The sequence below is a fragment of the Thunnus maccoyii genome, chromosome 5, assembly GCF_910596095.1.
Source record: "Thunnus maccoyii chromosome 5, fThuMac1.1, whole genome shotgun sequence".
In the NCBI taxonomy this organism is placed as follows: Eukaryota; Metazoa; Chordata; class Actinopteri; order Scombriformes; family Scombridae; genus Thunnus; species Thunnus maccoyii.
In genome coordinates, this window is record NC_056537.1 from 7,424,750 (window position 1) to 7,447,070 (window position 22,321).

The window sequence follows — 22,321 nt, forward strand, 5'->3', positions numbered from 1 at the left end:
GTGAACACGTCTTATCTCATACTTTAAATTGCTTTGGATTTTTTCTGTATTAAACCAAAACCACAATCTGTCCCTTAACCAAGTGCTGTGAGAACCTAAACGTGACCATTAAAAAGTTTTATCTTGCTGTATTTGCCAGGAGCAGATATTGCAAAAGTGATTTTTTTTTTTGCAGAAAACAAGTGAAATAGTGAATTGTCAGTTAACATTTTGCAAATACATTCATCATCAACAATTTGCTCTCCAGATATGTTAACTAAACATAAAAAACATAATCTGGGTAGAATTATATTTCCTCCAAACAGACAAGGTTGTATATGAATACTACAAAGCAGAAAAGACCATAGTTTAATGCAGTTAGGGATGCTCTTCCCACTGAAATACATGCTGGATGTGGATACATGTGTTCACAGCCACATCCCAGAGGGGCGTGGTGCATCCTCAGTGGGTTATGGGATGCATTCCCTCCTCTATTGGTATTTAAAGACATCTTCTTATGATCAGATTACAGTTTGTACAGAACTAAAATGTATTTACAGTGTGTACGAGTGGTAGCTGAATGCTGTTTGTGATGGATTTCTTTACAGAGCTGACAGCAGAAGTAGCACATAAATAAAATACACTCACCGCATTGTCAACGTAAAGCAAACGCATTCGCTGCCTCAAATTATCTGTGTTCGATAATGTGAGCGAGCTGTCGTGTAGATACATCACAGCGGAGTCTCAGCGCTTTGTCTCTGCAGCAACAAATATCCCATCTATCTTTTTTACTTCTTAATTTATTCAGGGAAGGGTTTTGCTGAGCAGGCAGACTCTGTTTCAGCATTTCATACAGTTACACACATTCCCACCAGGGACCCTCCCAGTACAACCACAATCTTCTACTGGTGGTGACTTTGCTGCTGCTACTGACGCAAATGAGGATTAAGTGCCTTGCTGAAGGGCACCTTGATAGAAGTTGTTGAATTTAAAGCATTACTCGTTCATTTTCCGCAATCAGACTTTCACAGTGGGTCTACTTATTGACTGTGCAACCCTCCAGTCACAAGCTTGTCTCCTCAAACTCGCGTTCTGGCTGCAGGCCTTCCATTTTCCAAATTACTGCCCGAATCTGGCTTTTTCAGAGGGCTGTTAATCTTCATTTTAGGATCCATTACCAATACAAACTGACAGGGACGAGAATCACACCAGCCAAAGACATTTATAATGGACCTGAGCCTGTCCTCTTTGTTTTGACCACATTTCAACTGTGGTGTCTGTCTGTGTTGCATCTTATTGTCCTCCATGCTAATACCAACCAAGCTGCCGTGAAACTAACATCATTACAACTTTTTTTCTGATACTACTACACTAGCCATTAAAGATGGACGTAGCAAGGTGTGACATCACCTGTTGGTTTGCATGGGAGCTGGTTTGAAGCCCAGGCAGGACCAGCAGTGCCTTTCACACCCCGCTATCTCGGAGCAAAACAAATGCTAGTTTATTCAGAACATTGCCCAGTGGACATTTGGGCTAACTTTAGCTATTTTAGCTAAATTGTGTTAACAGGGCATAATCAACACACACCGAAATATTGTGACAATACTCCGAGTCCCAGGTAGAGCAGCAGGTGAACCAGCTGTCAATCACAGCTGTCAACCAACACTCAAACAGACATCAAAGCTGCTGTAAGTCTAGGCACACTTATTAGAGGGAATGAATTTAGTGATTGAGACCATAATGACTCCTTGAAAAAAATGATTGACTTTTTATTTCTAGAGAGATGTTGATGCTTTTTGAATAGGAGTTAATTGGAGCATCTAGCAGCCGTCAGTCACATTGCACTTTAAGGTGTTTCTGGATTGGCTTCAGCCTCAAGCTGTGGTGGTTTGCTGCTTGATACTAGCACAGGAAAAGGTGGCTAATTTCCAGAGCAATGTGTTGTTTTTCTTATTCAATTTCCAGTGGCTCGTTAAAGTTATATCATAGAAGATCTGAAGAACTGTTCATATTGTACTTTTATGTAGTCGAATGAAGCAAAAAACAACTATACAGATCAAAATGAGTTATGAAGTTGCACCTTGGTGGGCACTGCTGGCATGTTTTTTGAGGTTTGAGTCTGTATGGTGTTTAAATGTCAGTATTTCTCAGCCAAGGCTGCACTGAATTTTTATGTATTTATTTTTTTGTCTTTATTTGATTGTGGAAGATGCCGAGAGACAGGAAACAGGGACAAAGACAGTGATATGATATGAAATAAAGATCCACCGCCAGAATCAAACCACAGATGTTGCAATTATGTCGTACTGTATGTGTCTCTCCCAAATTCCACAAGTCTGCTCCTTGAAACAATAATGGGATTCTTACACTATGCATCACATTATTGTCACTTCCTGTTTTTTCTCTACTTTCAGAGACACGCAGGCATAAACCTCCTGATGTTGCCTGATGAAGAACGGAAATCACATTGCAATCCAGAATAGCTGTTGAGCCAAGCCTTTTATGTGTTCCTCATGCCATCAGTGGTACACATGCACATTTGTGCACATATTTAGTAGATTAAATTTTCTCATTTTTCTTCATTGGACAGCTCCCCTACTTTTTTCTACAGTCTGTATTATCACTGAAAAAGTATTTTCCTACTGTTTTTCAAGGGTTAAGATTAGGTGGTTGTAAATAACCTATGATTAAGGTGTGTTTACAGTTAGGAAACAAACTAAAACACTTGGTTAATTCCACTTTGAATGTTTACGTCCAGTGTCTCCAGATCAGAATTTAAAGAAATGTGACAGTTCAGCTTTTTGCTCTTCACACTGACCAGAAAACATCAAATTAAAGTCACATGTAAGCCGCAGTAGGAACAGAATCTTGACTGCCGGCAGCATTAATGTGCAATTTAAGAGAGTAAATTTGCAGCATCACTCCCACGTTCCCCTTAGGACAATTTAGCCCGTACCTTGTCCGCAAGCTATTGTAGATCCTGGAAACATTAATGGAAGGAGAAATGGCTTGTTTGAATCATCCATTTCAGCTTCATTTTTACTTACTTTACTTTTCATCCAAAAGATTTACCTGTAAGCCATGAGAGCCACACTTGTACTAATATTGAGGACTGTTGTAATTCCCTTTTTCCTGTGGAGTTTACATTTATAAAACAAAAGATTAGCGGACAGGACAAATGTCCTCTCATTTCTGTTGTGGAGAGACTGTTATTAATGTGCACTAGCAAAGATAAACCCTCCTATAGAACACATAACAATTTTAATTTAATGCTAAAACTCATTAGTATTCACTTCCACCTGTTACTATTTTACTGGCTCTAATCTGAAATTACTTCAGTTGTAGAAATGAGCTTGCAGGGCATACAGGATGATAATATGTTGGGGGGAAAAAAAGGGAAAAAACAACCTGACAGAGACACATTTTCAACTAAAGCAAACAGACCCCACAAATGGCGCTTATTTATTCATAGACGTAACTTCATTTCCATATAAATGTACGTGACCTATGGGTGGCTTGTTTGTTGTTTAGATTCAGTCAGAGAAAGCAAACAAAAATCTAATTTCTTAGCAGTATTTTCTCTCACAGAGCAAGCATGTGGCCATTATTTCTCCTTGTTAGATATTCTTTCATCGTCTCAATATCTGATTTTGCAGGCTGCTTTTTCAAATAATAGTGTGTTTGTGTGTGTGTGTGTCTGTGTGTGTGTGTGTGTGTGTGGGGGGGGGGGGGGGGGGGGGGGGGTGGGTATGGGTTTTTTTTTTTTTGTGAGGACTTTCACAATATTGATTCACAGCTGTCATTGTGCTTCCACTTACTCTTGCCGCTGTGTCTCTCAGGTGCCACCGTGGAGCTTTTTCATGACAGAGACACAAAATGGCTTACTTCTCTGGCAGATGGCAGATGGTTTTTTTCCTAAAATGGAACTCGAGCAATGAATAACACAATGAATAATAAGTTGTTTATTGAGTTATTGGGCCCAGTGGCGCACAGGCCTATGCCGAAATTGTCCCCGTCACCGGGGAGCTCACGGTTTCTCACATCGAAGGCTGCGTTTTTGTGTTACGCAACATCAGAATTAGGGAGGGTGTCATGGGATCAGTAGTTTTTTTAGATGAGGTGCCAAATAGGACAGATAGTGAGCAGGGTAATTCTTTTTAATTTAAAACACTGTCAACACCAGGAGTAAATATCACAATAAACAGGGCTGAGAGCTTTTGTTTCCAATCAGAAGATGTCACTGGTGTTTATTGAGTTTTTAAACATCTGGCTCGTGTTTCAAGCCTTCGACTACTGTGCACAATATGAACAGATGACTGACTTTCCCCCCCCGTGAGCGGTTAGATTAACAAAATAAATGATCCATTATAGGCAATCATTTTCCTTAATCCAATGATAAACCTAAAAATGAGCAGCCTGCTGTATCTGTATGTCAGTGCCGTTGGCCACATCTGTCATACTCAATACCTCATCATCATTATCCAGTGAAAGATAAATATCCATGCATCACATTGTGGCTGATACATCATGGCTTTAACTAACAATTATTTCAATTAAAGCTGCACTAATTAATGTTTTATATTAACAGTGGATGAAATGACTCTGTGTACTGTAAAAGGAGTCGCTTGTTGTGATGAACCCACAGAGAGTTACCAACTGACTGCAGTGCTTTGAGGCATTTTGGCATCTTTCAGCTCATTGTTTGTTCTTTTACGGCCCACGACTTTACTGTTGTGGTTCACTCTCACTGTTCACATCAGCATTGTTTTCAGGGGCAGCAGGCAGCTGTTCTCAGCAGCAAATGGCAGACAGTAAAATTTAGAAATTTGCTGGTGAGGATAGTGGAGAATTTTAGCAGCTAAAGGGACAGATATGTCCCTCAGGAATTGGTGGAGACCAAAACAGAGCTAAAAGGAGTTTATGGTGGACTTACATTTGTCCACCATAAACTCCAAATGAATGATAATGTTGTTCCATGACTACTAAATGTATACATAGGAAATTGTTTGCTAGTACAATAGCTATAACATCTTTATAAGGTAATAATATGTCAATGTGCAGTTTCTTTTGCTGCCCCCAAGTGGCCAAAACATTTTGCTAACTGTTACTGCTGTAATGATTAATTTATGTACTCTTTGTAATGAATTATTTAGTCTATAAAAAGCTTGTTTATGCTTGTTTTGTCAGATCAACACACCAAGACCAAAACGATACTCAAATACAACACTATAAATAAGAGAAAAGAAGCAAATTCTCACACTTGAATCTTCAGGACTTTTGCTTAAATGATTAATAGATTATCAAATTAACCAAATACATCAATTAATTGGCAAATTGCTGCAGCATCTTTTAGGACTTTTTGTTTCAGCACAGCTGCATCGATAGGTGAGGCAGTCCTCTCACTTGAACAATTGATTCATGTCTTCTGATTAGATCAGGTGATGAGGTCTTTGTTATTCTATTCACAGACGTCTACCTCTAATCCTTATTATCAGTGTCATAACCCAAATGTCTACAAGGATTGGAATTTTAAAAAGTAAGCCATATGGGCAAGGTCTCATCATTTTTATTTGCATTTAATGACCAACTCTTTGCTTTATCTGTGATTTCCTGCAGTGAGAGACGTGATCATGAGGCTAATGTGGAAGTCCATGGACAAGATGAGGTGTTTCAGGAAACGATCCATGTTTCCATTCCTCGGCTTCCTCATCATCTTTCTGCTGTTTTTTAACCTTTACATGGATGATGGATACGTGCTGGTGAGTTTCTCACCTTAAAGAAGTCGATATTTTGGTATCAGAACATCCTGCCTCTGTCAAATACTGCGCTTCATACTGAAATATTGCTGAATGTGTTCTTACCGGTGTTTTTGTTTATGTTATTTTAGGAGGCTGAAAAAAGGCAGCTGGGAGAGACACTGATGCATCCTGCAAACTCTGAGAGATACATCCACACATTCAGAGATCTGTCCAACTTCTCTGGGGCTATTAATGTGACGTATCGCTACCTTGCGGGTCTTCCTTTACCACGCAAAAGTAGGTGTTTCTACTAGGACGATACTAGTTTGATATTAGTTTTTGAGGTCTGAATATATCTTACTGCTTGCCTCAGGAAATATTTTAGGATTGTTCCACACTGAGGTGACTCAAGTGATTTGTTTTCACAGAGTATCTCACCATTGGGCTTTCATCTGTCAAGAGGAAAAAGGGGACCTACCTTCTGGAGACAATCAAATCCATATTTGATCAGTCCAGTTACGACGAACTGAAAGAGATTGTGGTTGTGGTCCATCTGGCAGACTTTGACCTGGTCTGGTGTGAGAACCTGGTGCAAGAAATCACCAGGAAGTTTGCCCACCACATCATAGCCGGACGCCTCCTGGTGATCCAGGCTCCGGAGGAATACTATCCATCTCTGGATGGGTTGAAAAGGAACTACAATGATCCAGAGGACAGAGTCCGTTTCCGCTCTAAGCAGAACGTAGACTACGCTTTCCTCCTCAACTTCTGCACAAACCTCTCTCACTTCTACATGATGCTAGAAGACGACGTCCGCTGCTCCAGGAACTTCCTGACGGCGCTGAAGAAGGTGATCACCTCTCGAGAAGGTTCCTACTGGGTGATGCTGGAGTTCTCCAAGCTGGGCTACATCGGGAAGCTGTACCACTCCAGAGACCTGCCACGTCTGGCTCATTTCCTCCTCATGTTCTACCAGGAAATGCCCTGCGACTGGCTCCTCATCCACTTCAGGGGTCTGCTGGCCCAGAAGGACGTGATCCGCTTCAAGCCCTCGCTGTTCCAGCACATGGGCTACTACTCCTCCTACAAAGGAGCAGAGAACAAGCTGAAGGACGACGACTTCGAGGAAGACTCCATAGACATTCCTGACAACCCTCCTGCCAGCCTTTACACAAACATCAACGTCTTTGAAAACTATGATGCCACCAAGGCTTACAGTAGTATTGTTGATGAATACTTCTGGGGGAAGCCGCCGTGCACTGGAGACTTCTTTGTCATAATCTTCAATAAATCAACTAAAATCAGCAGAATTAAAATTGTGACGGGCACCGATGATCGGCAGAATGACATTCTTCACCATGGAGCTCTGGAAGTCGGACAGAAGTCTGTGGAAACTAAACAGGGAAGGCAGTGTACATCCTACATCACGTTGGGAGAATTCAAAGGCGGAAACATTGAGGTTACCAGTGTGGACCACAAGATCGGCTTTGACATCGAGTGTGTACGAATTGTTATTACTGCCAGTCAGAAAGAATGGCTCATCATAAGAACTATTAGTTTATGGACCACACAGCCGGTTAGTCAGTTAAAGAAGTAACAGAGGATCTTTTTAAATGTATCATCTGTATGTACGGCATTAATTTTGGATGCGTTTGCTATGAGCTCATTTTGGACTACTGCTGGGGAGTTCAAAACAATCCATATTTTCTTGGGTTCAGAGATTAATTGTATGTTTTCAATGTGATGTATTAAAATTGATCGATCTGTACAGTATGGAGCCTTTATACTTATGTTCATTTTCCTAAACTGAAAATCTGTGTATATAAAATTTCTTCCTACTTGTCTGGTATCTTGTTTTCTTTTGTCATAGCTCCAAAAGTATAATACCACAAAATCTAAGCTTCAACAGAATGAGCTTGAATCTTGTAAATGTGCTGTTTTATTAGTTCAGACAGACATTTTTATAGCCTGGTTCAGGACCTCTTGAATCACTGCCCACATATTTTTGTGCAGTGATCAAAATGGAATAATGTAATTAAAAAAAAAAGAGGCTATAATCTGATTATCAGGCAAACTTTTCTAAGAAGTCATGCACCCTGGTCAATTAATGGATAACTGCCTTTTGTTACAGTGTTTTAAGTCTGGAAATGAATTAGGGTGGATTCTCTACAGAACTATAAATTGAAAATTTGAACATTTCTATGTGAGGTAAAAATCAAGGATGGAATGGATTTAATAGATAATTAAACTGACTTGAACTGTTATGTTGTCAGGACTTGTAAGTGGCAGAAGTGGAGCTATCAGAAAAAACCTGATAATGAGTGCAAGGACATAAAAGTTCCATCTCCCATCAGAAAGGGTGAGAAATTGCTAAAAAAATAAAAAAAAATCAGGTCCATTAATATCCTATAATAATGAGTCATGCATTTCTTGAATCAAGTTCTTAAAAAAATCATCTAACTGTGAAATTAGACTTATTTCCGCTGCAAAACCACAATCTAATACCAATATCTTTGCAATTATTACTTGATTCCTTCAAGAGTTACGGAGGAAAATCAACCTGCATCAGAAATAAGCTTCCTGCTAAGATCTTTACTCTATTAAGGGAACTTTCTGCACATGACCAAACAGCTGACTGTTTCAATGTAATGACAAAGGTGCTGCATCTTGTTAACATCCTTAACATCCATTTTACAAACTTATAGCAGAGGGAGCTCCTTTTCTATATACATATGCACAACAACACAATGAGGTTTTTGGTTTTTTTTTAAATACAGTATTAATATTCTGTGGGCTCTAAGTTCAACTAACAGTTGAATTTTGTTTGATGTCCTTTGCTGCCCTCTGATGGTAATTACAAAAGCTGACACAGAGGTAGTCTTGTGTTTTACAGCGATTGAACTGATGGAGTTGTCTGTTAAAAGTCCCAATTATTGGACTGAAAGAGTGACAAAACCTCACATAAATTGTTATAAGTTATAAAATCACTCAATAACAATACCTGCCAAATATTACTTCATATAAGGTTTGTAAAGCACTTGTTAATGTGACCGTGAGGCCCTTTTCACAGCAGGCATTTTGACTTGTCATAGCAGAAAAAGCACAGGTGGTACTAATAACACTAACGACAGTGTGATAGCGAGCCAGCATGCAGAAGGCCCCTGAAACCAAAGCAAAATGAAATTCAGCGTTCATCGTTAATTTTATGTTTACAAATAGATTGAAAAAACAACATGATAAATAAATACAAAACAATACATATATATATATATATATATATATATATATATATATATATATATATATATATACACATACCTTTTTTTAACATATAATTGATGCATCTTTGTAATAAGATCATTCAAACGAGAAAACTTTGGGGCAGATTTGAAAAATTGATGTTTGTGCAATTTGCCTAATATAACTTAATTAATCATATCTTTTGGGAAGGAGGAATTACAATCAAAGTAAGCGACTATGTCTTAGCTGTATACTGTAACCTACGTGAATATTATCCCCTAACTAATTCTCCAAATCTTTCCAAAACTTTCACAATTGAATATAATAGTGATATAATTGTAAGTCAAGTTTTGTTATCTATAAATATAGATTATAGATAATATAAATACATTCCTGTTGCATCATCAATTTGACATATTTGACATCCTTTATGAATCACAAGCTGATGTAATCTGGTGTTACTACTTATTAACTTGTTTATTACATTAAGTGTTTATATTCTATTAGGAGAGACATACTGCTATATTTCTACAGCTTATTGCATCTGATTACACAAATTAAATGCTCAATTCAACTTAATTTACCTTAACTTTGATTACATTTACTTACATTTACCATTTTTTAATCCAATAAGAGACAGGTGTTATCATTTTGACTGGTTATTACATTTTATGGCAGCAGGTCATAGCTTAGTCAAAGCTGTTTAACTTTAATTAACTCTGAAATTCACTTAACTCTCTTTTAATGAAAAGTCTTCCTCTCTATCTTTCTCTAAACTGGTAAGAGCAAACAGTGACATTTGCAGGATGAGTAGTCTTCCTGCTCTCTCGGATCACTCTCATTGTGTCTCTCTCTTCTTTTCAGGTCTGAGAGTGTTACAGGTGTCAGCTGTGCGAGCAGCCTCCTCTTTGTTTGAGCCCCCTGCAGGTGCTGTGGTTGCCAGTATATAACAGATGGCTTGGCTACAGAAAGAGCCAAACCCAAAATGAGTTTTTTTCCTCTGTGACAAATACACTTTTCCTCCATCATTCAACTTCTCTAACTCGGTTACAGTGACACTTCATTATGAACTGATGATTGGAGCTGTTGATCTGGTGCTTTTCTGAATTTTCTAAATCTTATTTTCTGCAGCCACTTCCTGCACATTTCAGTTCACACACATTTCCTCTCCTTTTACACTCTGATATTGTCCTCCTGAATCTTATATCACTCTCCTTATAGCTGTCCCCAGGTGGCCTGTTCTGCTCTCCTACCTTCCAGTCCAAAGCAATTTCTCTCTTCCTATTTCTCTGCTCATTATATTCTCTACCTCCTTTTGTCTCTACCTCCCACTGTCTCCCCAGCCTCCTGCAGCCAAGCGTAATCTGAATCAATCTCCCATCATTCTTTCCCTGCAGTTTAAGAAAAGGATAGTAAACTATATGTTCTGCAGTCAGCAAGGGGGCATGGCATTGAGGGAAAAAAAACACACAGCAAAACCATTATTTTTGCATTGATTTGTGTTTCTATCCTCATATAATGTGAATCTATTTGATACAACATAGTGTGATATCATTTTTTTGATAAGATAACCTTTATTGCCCCTGAAAGGAAATTTGTCTTGGACCATAAGAGCACACAGAGCTGCTTATGTCAGTCACAAACACCATCTGCACAACAACCATCAGACAAACATCTAGAGAACAAACCGATAGCAAAAGAAAAGATGTACAAAATAAATAAACAAAATACATAGATGTACACAAAGACTAGCAACAGAGCAATATTGCAAGTGCCCGGTAAAAAGTGCTGACATCATGGTGACAGTGAGACTAAAAATTGGTAAGAAATTAAATAAAACACAAAACAAGATTTAAAAACAGCAATGATTTAAAGAGTCTGTAGGGTACATTTATATCTATGATATATTTTATCTTAGAGATGTTATGTAAGACTGCTTTAGGATTGATAAGTATCATTCAGACAGTATTTATTAGTCTTAGTAATAAAAATATATTGAATTTATCTAATTGTGTGTATGTACTGTAGATTAAGTGATGTTATCACACAGTATGTCATACAGTATGTTGATAAGACTTTGATAAAATATTGTTCAGTTTGTATTTTAAGGTATTAAGTGATTGTTAAATGACTGAGTACCAAATTAGAATAATCATTAACTCCGATACTGTAAAAGTCTTGACTGGTTGCTTTTCTTAACAACAGAGGAAACTTTACAATCATTTCAATGATCTTAAGTCACATCCATCCTATTATGTTTAACGTATAAACAAATCTATTTCTGCAGTCCTGTGTTTTAAAATTCATTGATTCACTGTCTACTTTGAATCTTTCCAACATCTCTTACAGAAAGCCTCACTTACAACATGTGTGACAATAATACAATAACAGAAAACAATTAGGCATCATAATGAAATAACGACAACATAAAGCAGATGACTTCACTTTCAGGATGTTGATACAGTCAACATGGTAACAGAACAAAGGGTAAACGTAATAATAATGTATAGATAGACAAATAACTTCAAAGAAAAGGTAGGCAATAAAATCAGATTTCTTTAAAAAAAAATTCTTCATACTAACTGTATGAGCTCATTTCCTATTGTTTATAAGTTGGATAGACTCAAAATACTTTCTAAATTCAACCATGAAACGTTCAAACAAGACTGTGAGAACATTTCCCAGTAAAATAAACAAACTGACAGTCTGTTGAACTCCCTGGCTTTTGTTTTCATGATGTAGTATTACATACTTAGCCTCCAGCTTAGTCAAATGGTTGGTTTGAGTCTCAGAATTATCCTCAATTTTTCCCAGAATCCTGAAATGTACTGACATTCATAAAATAGATGCTTAGTTTTGTCTTCTTAATTAATTAATTTTTTTTTTTTAATTTTTTAATTTTACAAAATTTTCCATTTAGTACTCTCAGTCATTAAGAGTTGGAGTGACGTTTGTGTGATACTGGACAGACGGCTCTCTCTTACGTCATCAGCCGGCGACCGTGTTGTGTCAACACAAACAGAAGCTAACGGCGAAACAGCGGTGAAGTTTGGACTCCAGTTTCTGCCTTGTACAGTATGCTGACAGCTGGGTAAAGACACTTCTTTCTCTCAATATCACGACAGACGATCGTCTTCATTATTCTTATCTTCACAGAGCTTGTCTTATCTTTATAGAGTTTTTTTGAATGGTTAGCTCAGTTAGCTACGTGCAAAGTGAAACTACTCGTTAGCAAACTGCTGTTGAGAAGTGAACACTGCTGCTAATATGAGCAAGTTAATATTGAGGTTAATTTCTGAATTATGCCTAAAATCATGATGTTTTAAATGAGTCACTGTGTGTTTCTAAAGTAAGAATGATGGTTGAATTCACTGCAGTGACAGTGCAATGTCCGCACTGTTAGTTAACTGGAGGATATTAACGTCACTTCATGCTAAGCTAACTAGTAATTTACAGCTGAGGTCCAGTTTCTGCTTTTATCAAATCTGCATATTAGTCAGATTTTAATAGAAATACTGGTTCAGATGTTAAGTTAGCAGCTACAGGAAGTGACACTGTAGTTAGTTGATGTGGCAGGATGTGTGTGCACACCAGTATTGGAAGGTAACCAAAGTGCAATTTTGAGGTACATGTACTTTACTTGAGTATTTCCATGTGATGCTACTTTATACTTCCCCTCCACTAGATTTCAGAGGGAAATATTGTACTTCCTCCTCCACTACATTTATTTGACAGCATTAGTTACTTTTCAGATGAAGATTTGATACAATGGATAATATAACAAGCTTTTAATATACAACACTTTGTTAAAGATGAAACCAGTGGTTTCCATCAATTATGGCTTTTGACGTCTTACAAAAAGCAGTGTGTAGTCGGGGTCACGTTTCAGATGTCTATGAGTTGTTAACAGCTCCACCAAATAGTGATTTTTCCCTCTAAACTTCTCACATGGTTTCATTTCAGTAAATGTTCAAATGATCCAATATTTCACCAAAAATCAAAGAATAGAGAAAAAAATCCCAAAACTGAAAAGAGGTTTTTGTATCAGAACTGTGTTTCTTTCTTCTTTCCTCTCCCATTAATCATCTCACGACCCCTCAGATTTATCTGGTGACCCTTTGGAGGGGCCCGACCCCTAGGTTGGGAACTACTGGACTAAACTAGTTAACTGTATATAAAGTAGTTGAAACTAGCTCCACCTCCAGCAGCTACAACGGTAACATGCTGCTCTAACACTGATGCTTCAGTATTAATAATCTAATGATGTCATATATAATAATATATCAGTCAGAGGGACCAAACCACTACTTTTACTGCAATACTTTAACTACATCAAGCTCATAATACTTATCTACTTTTACTGTAGTAGGGTTTTTCATGCAGGACTTTTACTTGTAATGGAGTATGTTTACATTACTGTATTGGTACTTTTACTTAAGTAAAGCATCTGAATACTTCTTCCACTTCTGGTGCAGACTAAGTTAACAGTAGTTCACATGGAGTAACAGTCTTTCTTTAACTTTAATTAGGACTCGACTTGCTCAGTTTAGCACAGGTTCAATTAAACTAATGCTTATGCTAAATTCAGTGTGATTGCTCTTTCAAAACAAGCAGGTTCAGATGAACTGATGCCTTCATAATGCACTTACTTAGCCAAAATCCACAGTTCTCCTTCAGTGCAAAAATGTATTTAAAAGTTTATCTGAAGCTAATATGAAGCTTGAAGTCGTCCAAATGAGTCAAATCAAGTAGATATCTTTCAGCGTCACAGTCTTTTTAGTGCCAAAGTTCCTCTTTTTGTTACTATACTTCCACTGCAGCTCGACAGGGAAACGCAAAGAGGGAATTTGATGCTAAAAAGACTGTAAATGCGACAGATATCCACTTGATATGACTAACTCAGACTGCTGAACTGCAGACTTATACAAGCTTGTAAACTTGTAAATGTGTTTTTGCGCAAAATGCATTTTGTCCCCCATCACTAACATTGAAAGCACATTTGAAGGGGATCTTTTAATAACCAGTATGAACAGGAGGAATGATTACAGTGAGGAAAACCTCTGTGTTGATATGGACACCTGACTGTTGTTTTAAGACACACTTGAAAAGTTATGAATGAACCAATACTTTAATACGATACAATGACATATTTTAGACAATTGTTTGCTTGTGATGTCCATAAAAGAAATAGTTTTCCCAGTTTGGTGTTTTGGCCAGTTTGGTTTTCCTAGTTTCTGTGTGTTGGCCTGCACAGTGCCCTGACCTCAAATCTCTTCAGTCAGGTTCTAAAAAAATCTGGTGAAAAGCATTCTCAGAAGAGTGGAGGCTATTACAGCAGCACATTCATTTGAAATTACATGTTCAACAGTCCACATAGTTTAGTGGTGTATAATTAAGTTTCTAAGCAACATAATTAGTCTGTATAATGGAAGGCAAGTTTTTGCGTGCTGCAGAAAATGTAATAATAAACGACTGGTCGTAGTTTATCAGATTGACTTTGCTGTTTGCTATTTTATTAGCTGCAAAATAAAGTCAGAAAATGGTTTAACTTAGCATTTTCAGTGTTGATGTTACAAACCATTAATCAGTGTGGACACCTTATATACTTTTAAAACAACATGCTTGCTTCTCTTTAATTAATTTGTCTCTTTAAAAACAAATTAAGGCTGATGCATTACAATTGTGTAAGTCAAAAAATAAGCAATCCGATCTAAATTATGAAAACTGACTTGTGCCTGTTTATTTGCCACCAGGCTCGGTAGAACTGAATGAGGTGCGGTCTTCTGCCTGTGCTGTTTTGTAAGTGCTGCTGCCGGGATGGGCCAGCAGATCTCAGGTCAGGCGGTGATGACCCGTCTGCCTGAGAAGTTGGTGAAACACGCCGGACTGGTACGAGACAGCGGCTACCTAACCTATGAGGAGTTTCTGGCAAGAGTGGCCGAACTTAATGATGTGTAAGTCGCATGCTGTGCAGTGGGACAAATATCTGTCTATCAGGAATAACAGATGTTCAGTCATGCACACCTACAGCTGTTTTACAATTGCTTTAACATAGGGGAAGGACAATGGAATGAATGAGTTTGATTTGGAAGAAAACAGTTTTAAGTAAATAACTGTGAGGTGGACGTCACTGAATTATCCGACTGAGAGCTAAACTCTGCAGAGCTGCATTATTCACTGCCTAGGATTTGGCCCATCTTACTCCCCAGGCATTAGGCCCCTGCTTCTGCTCATTTAATTTTAACTTGCATATCAGCTCTTAGACAAAGTAACTAGGAGGCAGGATAATGTGGTGGCAATGAGTTAGTCTCAATATTAAACTCTAATAGTGATTAGATTAGTTATTTATCTAAAAATAGGAGAAATTGCTTAGAAATGAGAAAAACAGATGATAGAGCATAATGTACGTAGATATCATCAATCTGGACCCAAAAAATGATGTATCTGTGATGACTCTATAAAGCTCAGTTCATAACACAACATTCAGAGTGAGTGTACAGCACTTACATGACAGTGCAACTGTCCAAAATCATTGGTATAGTACACATACGTACTGTATTATTATTCAACATACCTAGAAATATCCTTAAAAAATTAGGAATAACTTTAAGCTGAATGTATACATCTGTGTATCTGCATTGGTTGCTGTGTGCATAAGCTGTACTGTTCACCACTTTAACAAACAGTAAAAACGATGCAGAATGATTTGGAGAGTTGAACATACTGTTTCTCTCAGGACGGCCAGGCTAGCTGCTGGACAGCAGAAGCACCTGCTGTTTGAGGTGCAGCCAGGATCCGATGCCACGGCCTTGTGGAAGGTGGCTGTCAGGATCGTCTGTACCAAGGTGAGACTGGAGACACTTTTACACACACACACACACACACACACACACACACACACTAACACATACACATGCCAACAAGAGCATCTGCCCACACCTTTGATTTTCTGTCAGGGAGAGAGAGAGAGAGATAGATAGAGACAGATGTGGGCTTAAAGCATGTTTCTGCACATAGTTTTTGTGTTTATGTGAAGGAGAAAGCATGCAAAGGACATCCTCAAGTAAATGTGCATGCTTTTATTATGGTTTTAGTGAATCAGTTTGGAGATAAGCTTATACGATGCAGATGTTGGATTGTTTGTTTTGTTTAACGGCACACATAAACCTCTCTGCAAGAATTCAGGACCGATGATTTCGTGGTTCAGGCATTTGGGAAACATTGTAAGCACAGGTTATTTGAAGGACTCATCCCTGATTTGAATTATGTATGTGTGTGTGTATATATATATATATATATATATATTTATATCCGTTGATCCCACCAGGACACGTACTGCAGCCATACCTGACTAACAAGTTTGTGTAAATTCTTACACACATTAAAGATTGGTCTAAATCTTAGTTTTAATGAGTTTAAAACTTGTTTTTTAAATTTCTGTTTCCAATGTCTGCAGCGACAGCTTGTTCCTGTTTTCTTGTTTCTCTTCTTTCTGTCTTTACTCTGTCTTTAACCCCATCATTGACAGAAAAGTTTATCAGCTGGTTGAAGCAAACTGACTGAGAAAAAGTCATTTTGCTTTCAATTTTGTTTATTCTATCATAAGTTTCAGTGAAGACATTTTCTTTTTTCTGTAATTTCTTCTCTATTTGCATGGAATGCTCCATTTCTTGTTGGACAACCACTACGCTTGTACAATCTGTAAAATACATTTTGTATACAAAAAAACTAAGAAACTTGTTAGATTTTGCTTTTAGGAATGTGGGTGTACATGGCTGCCAAAATTCGTGTTCTCATCTGCATGTGGGAATTGTGAGTCAGTATTTTTCTTCAGGAGTTATTGGTAGAAATATTGCATGCTATTCTCAATATTCCACCCATAGTCCATTGTGGTTGAGTCATTCTGTATTTTAATTTTAACTGGAACATATTGTTGAGATTGTTTGGCATTTCATTTCATGTTGACAACGTGTATTTATGACATTTTTTATTAGAAAATAACAAAACAGGACTTTAACTTTGGACACATAATGTACATTCCAGCTGTAAATGAAAAAAACAGAACCAAAACTGAGAGATGAACTTCACTGTGAGTTTTGTTAAATGTTCCATCCCTATTTAAAATGCATGAATTGTTCATGGAGAGACCTTTGTTGTTTATCATTTATTCTTAATTTGAATCCTCATTAGCTTCCACAAAATGGCTGCAAGGCTTCCTGGGGACCCCAACCATGTTTTACTGTCCCACAGTGGTCATTTTCTTTTCACAGACAAGTAAAACATGATGCAATTTTGAAAGGCTTGAATATATTTAGCCGCTATCAGCAGCTTGAATTAAATGAACAACTGTATTGGCTGCCAAAAGCCTACACTGGTTGAACCCAACTACTCTACCACAGTGTAGGATTGCGACTGCATGTATACATAGTCAGGTCAGTTTTATTCCTATAGCCCAATATCACACATCATAAATTTGTCTCGGGAGGCTTTACGAACTGTACAGCAATACAACACCCTCTATCCTTAGATATCCTTGATTCGGATAAGGGCAAAAGTTCCCAAAAAACCCTTTAACAGGGAAAAAAAAGGAAGAAACCTCAGGAAGAGCAACAGGGGAGGGATTCCTCTTCCAGGACGGACAGACGTGCAACAGATGCTGTGTGTACAGAATAGACCAGATTGCAAAATTACAGAAATACAGCATGGAAAAGCAGGATGACGAAATTGCAGATGGATTGATTGCATATATGAAGAATCTGTTTTCCAAGTGCTGCCAAACAGAAAGGACCTGAGCCACATGACCTCTATCACCACTACATACGTTTAGTAAACTATATCAGTGTGTCATATGAGTTATGTATCTGCCCTTCCTTCCTGACAGATCAACAAGGAGAATGGTATGGTGGAAGCGTCGCGTATCATGAACCTGTACCAGTTCATCCAGCTGTATCGTGACATCACCAGCCAGGCTGCTGAGGTGTTCTCTGCAGAGGGCGCCACCGAGGGCCCGTCTGCCCAGCTCCCCACCACCGACTCCTGTCAGGCCAGCATGTGGATGGGCAGGTCAGTGCATACGAAATAGCCCCTTATGCAAAGACTCCATTACTAGTAGAGTATTTACCTCAGTTGATCTTTTTCACATGAAAGGACAGTTTTCGTGTGCACATAACATGTAGAATGCATTTTGTACTACATTTTTTTAAAAAAAAAAAGCCATTTTGGGGGTCTGAAACCTGTATTTCTAACATTGGCTTGTGGGTTTAACTATCTTGGTGTTGGTTTTTATCATTGTATCATGACCAGTCTGTTCAACCATGACATAAATGACAAGAAAAGAGCTTTTTTAGTCTCTCTTAGCTCATTAATTTGGTATTCTACCAGCTGCGGCTGTTTTCAGTAAAAAAATAACGTCTGATAAACCTGCTGTTAGCTGAACATGGAGCATTTATCAGCTAAGGAGTCAGATATTTCCAGCACAAATTGGCAGAGACCAGAATTGAGATGAAAGGAGAGTGAATATTGGATTTAAATTGATCAGGTGGACACAAACATAACTCCAAATGAATGCTAATGTTGCTCAGTGTCTGCTTGAATAGTAAATAAGCAACTAATAAGCAATAAGTTGTTTTTTTTTTGCTCCTCACCCCAGGTGGCTGTACTGCTGGGAGACAGAAAAAGGGGTTGTGAAATGTCTCACAGGCTGCTTAAATGATGGATTTTGCAACTTATTTTGCGGTAGAATGACTGTTCTTTATCCCCAAAATGGATTGCCATCCAGGAGGAAGAGTTCATGCATTTTTATAACTTTTCAAATATATTTTTCTCAGGCAAATCCTCAGCCAGCAAACCTGCAACATCAAGCATCTCATTCCACTGTTTTGAAAAACATGGTTATTTCCTCCTTCATAGAGGAAGTTAATCTTTAACCCAGTCCTGTTTGTGTTTCCATTCAGAGTGAAGCAGCTGACTGATGAGGAGGAGTGTTGTATCTGCATGGATGGAAAGGCTGACCTGATACTGCCCTGCGCACACAGTTTCTGTCAGAAGTGCATCGATAAATGGTGAGATGATGGAGCGAGCTTGAGTTTGTTTCAAAAACTCATGTAATGTGTAAAATTTAATGTCCCCCTCCACTTAAAAATAGTTTTTTTGCTTATTGTTACTTTACGCAGATGTTTGAGCTTCACTATGCAGAGTGATGTATGTGCTGAGTTTGACACTAGAAGGCTGTTTTCACATTCATCTGCTCACGGAGGAAAGTCCGGCATGACTGTGAGCAGGATTTGTGACATCACAAATAGTTTGGAGGCTAATCATGGTCCAGTATGCACCTTTACACAAGTGTGATATGAAAACCTGAAGCCTACAGTGCACAAACACTGAGAATAGACTTTACAGTGACATAGGCGACATAAGGATTTTAATGATGTAAATGGACACATATTATTATTCCAAGCAGGGTATTTCTTTTATATATCTTACAGCTTGTCTGGAGGGGATCTTAAAGTTTTAGCCATCCATGATATGAACAACCATAAACACACTGTCATCTGTTTCTGCAGGAGCGGGCAGAGCCGTAACTGTCCAATATGTCGTCTGCAAGTGACTGCTGCCAATGAATCGTGGGTAATGTCTGATTTCCCCACAGAGGACGACATAGCTGGCTACATCCTCAACCTGGCTGATGAAGCGGGCCACCCACACAGGCCTTAACACACACAAGTAGACTTTACGTGTCGCAACACAAAATGTCACTTTCACAGAGGAGAATATTTTTAAAGCTAACAAAGGGGAAGAAACCAGCGTGGTTTCCTGCTTCTTATGTTCGTGTAGGATACAAATGTGCAGAATCAGAAAATGACCCCCCTCCGTCTCTTTCTGGTCTTAAAAATCCACGGATGCTCTTTGCCCACCCTCTCTCTGAAACCCATGTATTGTAGATGTGGTGCTTTATGGGAACTGTGTGTTATAATATCTCGTCTAAGTGGAAATTCAGTATTTGTAATATGTTATGCTACACAAACTATTAATTTTACACACAAAATAACCAAAAGTACAATTCCTACTGTAATCTTTGGGTTGATTTAACCAACATAGCAGAAGGAGACCTGGGCTGAGATTAAGCAGGTATAGGATTTGTAATACGAATCCTGATCCAAGCTGAAGTTGCCTTTCATGTTGATATGAATGGGGCAGATGCTGCAACAAAGAGAGGGTTGATATGTATGACTCATACTGTTCTTAAAATAGAAGTGCAAACCAAACAGACCCCCCTTTGTCGGAGATTCTGCTGAAACTGTGAAGCCAAAATATTTTCCACCTGTATAGCTGTTATGTAGTCAGTCTAATGTAACCCTGCATGTTTATATCCCACATGACATGCCGTATGAGCTGTGTTATGTGAGCCTGTTATAAACTGATGTACTGATCCAGTTCATAAACTGACATAGTGACTAATAGTCTTTTGGGTGTACTGGACTAACTAGTTTTACATAATTTAAATGACTTGGCTTGCTGTGATGTCTTCTTCACTGTCTGAAGTAACCACTATTTTACATCTATGCTGTTCTCATCTTTTTACTCATGTATTTTTTTACTCTGTAAATTCATTAAGATTATTAAGATCTGCTGTAGTAGTACTGTAGTTTACACTCCCAAAACAGCCCGTCTTGTCTTTGCTCTGCTTTGTCATGCTTATAATTAGCGATTTCTTTAAGATAGGCAGCTTTTCAGTTACAACAGAATCCTTGAAGGATTAAACTGTGTATAATTTAATCCCACAAAAAAAGAAGTAATTCTTTATTTCTGGCCTGGTTTCCAGATACTACAAATCACAGGCTGCACTTTTAGTTAAAGTGGATTTGTTTGTGATTTATGGGGACTGGATCCACATGAAATGTGAAAATGTATTACCCTTAATTTTCAATAGAGTGATCCATTTCTATTTTTACTGAAATCTGATTCATTATTTAAAGTTGTGGTTGGTGGTGACATGGGATGCAGATTCAGCTTTTTTTGTGACATTCAGTGAGTGTATCAGTTTTGCAGTTGATTAAATTTAGATTTAACCTATTTTTCTAAGTTTAAGACAGTAACTCATCGTATTTCATTGTATACAGGAGTCATTTACTAAATAGTTGTGTGATTTCTGTTAATTTAATACACCAGAAAAATATAATTTTATTTGACCAAAAGAGATTTTTGGTTGCCAATGCTGACAAATTGCACTTTGAAACATCACTGTAGCTTTCTTGGTGTTTGTGCACTGCAACTACAGATGATTTTATCTCTGTTTATCATCTGACACCGTAATCCTTCTCGTGCAGTTGAGCTCACGCACATCAAAATATGTGTAGCAGCGAGAGACTTTCTTCACTAAATTAAACAGGAATTTAATCGGACACAGTTTGGTCTCTTAGCAGCATGAATCCAATCAAAAATGATTAAAATGTTGTAAAATATGGTAGCTAAAAAAATGAGAATTTTTTTTTTCATAATAGATTAATATTAAGCTTCTGATCCTACATAGACACATTGTATGTACATATTAAACATGCCCTGATAAAACACACAAACAAAACTGATGTGTAACGAGATGTTGCTGCCTTAAGGTGGTAGCATTACCCAAAAAATCTTCTGACACAGATCTTGCAGCATTTTTGAAGGTATTTCATTTGTAATATTGAATGAAAGGAGGTGAATTAAAATTGAAGCATTCTTACTGTATTATCCTTAATAAAGAGATACTCACTTTTTGCACTTTATGACTTTGTGTTTTGTTGTATTGAAAGAAATGTTGGTTACTACATCTGTCTTCATCTCTTGAATTTATTTAAAAGAAAAAAAAAACACAATTGATGATACAAAAAGCATTTATCAATCTTATTTAAAAGTGCAATTAAAATCTTAAGCATGAAAATTTGAATGCTGTCATGCAGTGATGGAGAATTAAAGTTATGTATCTGTGTGTCTTTTTATTGTTATTTTTTACATCTTTATTTCATACATCATTTCAGCTAAGTACTGTGTAGTTGCATTTTACAGCACATCAACAGCAGGGCAATAACTCTCACATGAAATAATATGTGAGCCATAATATTTTATAATCATTATTTCTCATCCTTAGCTCAAGGGTGCACAGCTCTGTTGAATTCACTTTAGACACAAAATCAAGCAAGGTTCACACATGAAGCTCTTCATGAATGAATGAGTCAAATGAAGTAATGTCTTTCAGTGTTACAGTCTTTTTAGTGCTAGAGTCCCTGGTTTATAAAACACTGAATGGTTTAGGGCCAAAATACATTTCCAATCTGCTGCTACGTTATGAACCATCAAGACCTCTCAGGTCTGCTTTCTGTTCCCAG

At 37.8% G+C, this 22,321-nt stretch overlaps 2 protein-coding genes across 13 annotated transcripts in view; both read left to right on the forward strand.

Moving 5' to 3' along the window:
• LOC121898106 (alpha-1,3-mannosyl-glycoprotein 4-beta-N-acetylglucosaminyltransferase C-like) overlaps positions 1-7,566 on the forward strand; it is a 67,734-nt gene extending 60,168 nt beyond the window's left edge. For 8 of the 12 annotated variants that reach the window (XM_042413026.1, XM_042413025.1, XM_042413024.1 and 5 more), the window contains 3 exons: positions 5,596-5,738; positions 5,867-6,014; positions 6,146-7,566. In XM_042413026.1, the coding sequence (XP_042268960.1) occupies positions 5,596-5,738; positions 5,867-6,014; positions 6,146-7,314 (1,460 nt within the window). In that variant the 3' untranslated portion in view covers positions 7,315-7,566. Of the gene's footprint in view, positions 1-2,020; positions 2,288-2,393; positions 2,505-5,595; positions 5,739-5,866; positions 6,015-6,145 lie in introns of those variants that run through there. The other 4 variants (XM_042413030.1, XM_042413032.1, XM_042413034.1 and 1 more) reach the window with 2 other exon arrangements.
• A 4,364-nt stretch (positions 7,567-11,930) lies between these two features.
• On the forward strand, positions 11,931-21,721 carry rnf141 (ring finger protein 141). Its single transcript, XM_042413022.1, has 6 exons — positions 11,931-12,048; positions 14,711-14,911; positions 15,694-15,802; positions 17,839-18,020; positions 18,911-19,018; positions 19,520-21,721. The coding sequence occupies exons 2-6, from the start codon at positions 14,775-14,777 to the stop codon at positions 19,668-19,670; spliced, it is 687 nt and encodes a 228-aa protein (XP_042268956.1). The 5' UTR covers positions 11,931-12,048; positions 14,711-14,774; the 3' UTR covers positions 19,671-21,721.
• Positions 21,722-22,321: the final 600 nt, after the last annotated feature.

What these genes read in the sequence shown, in the direction of transcription:
- rnf141 (XM_042413022.1), top strand. Translation starts at nt 14,775, where the DNA reads ATGGGCCAGCAGATCTCAGGTCAGGCGGTGATGACCCGTCTGCCTGAG. An exon ending in TCAGGATCGTCTGTACCAAG is followed by an intron (nt 15,803 to 17,838) that starts GTGAGACTGGAG and finishes CCTTCCTGACAG; the next exon opens with ATCAACAAGGAGAATGGTAT. An exon ending in GCCAGCATGTGGATGGGCAG is followed by an intron (nt 18,021 to 18,910) that starts GTCAGTGCATAC and finishes GTTTCCATTCAG; the next exon opens with AGTGAAGCAGCTGACTGATG.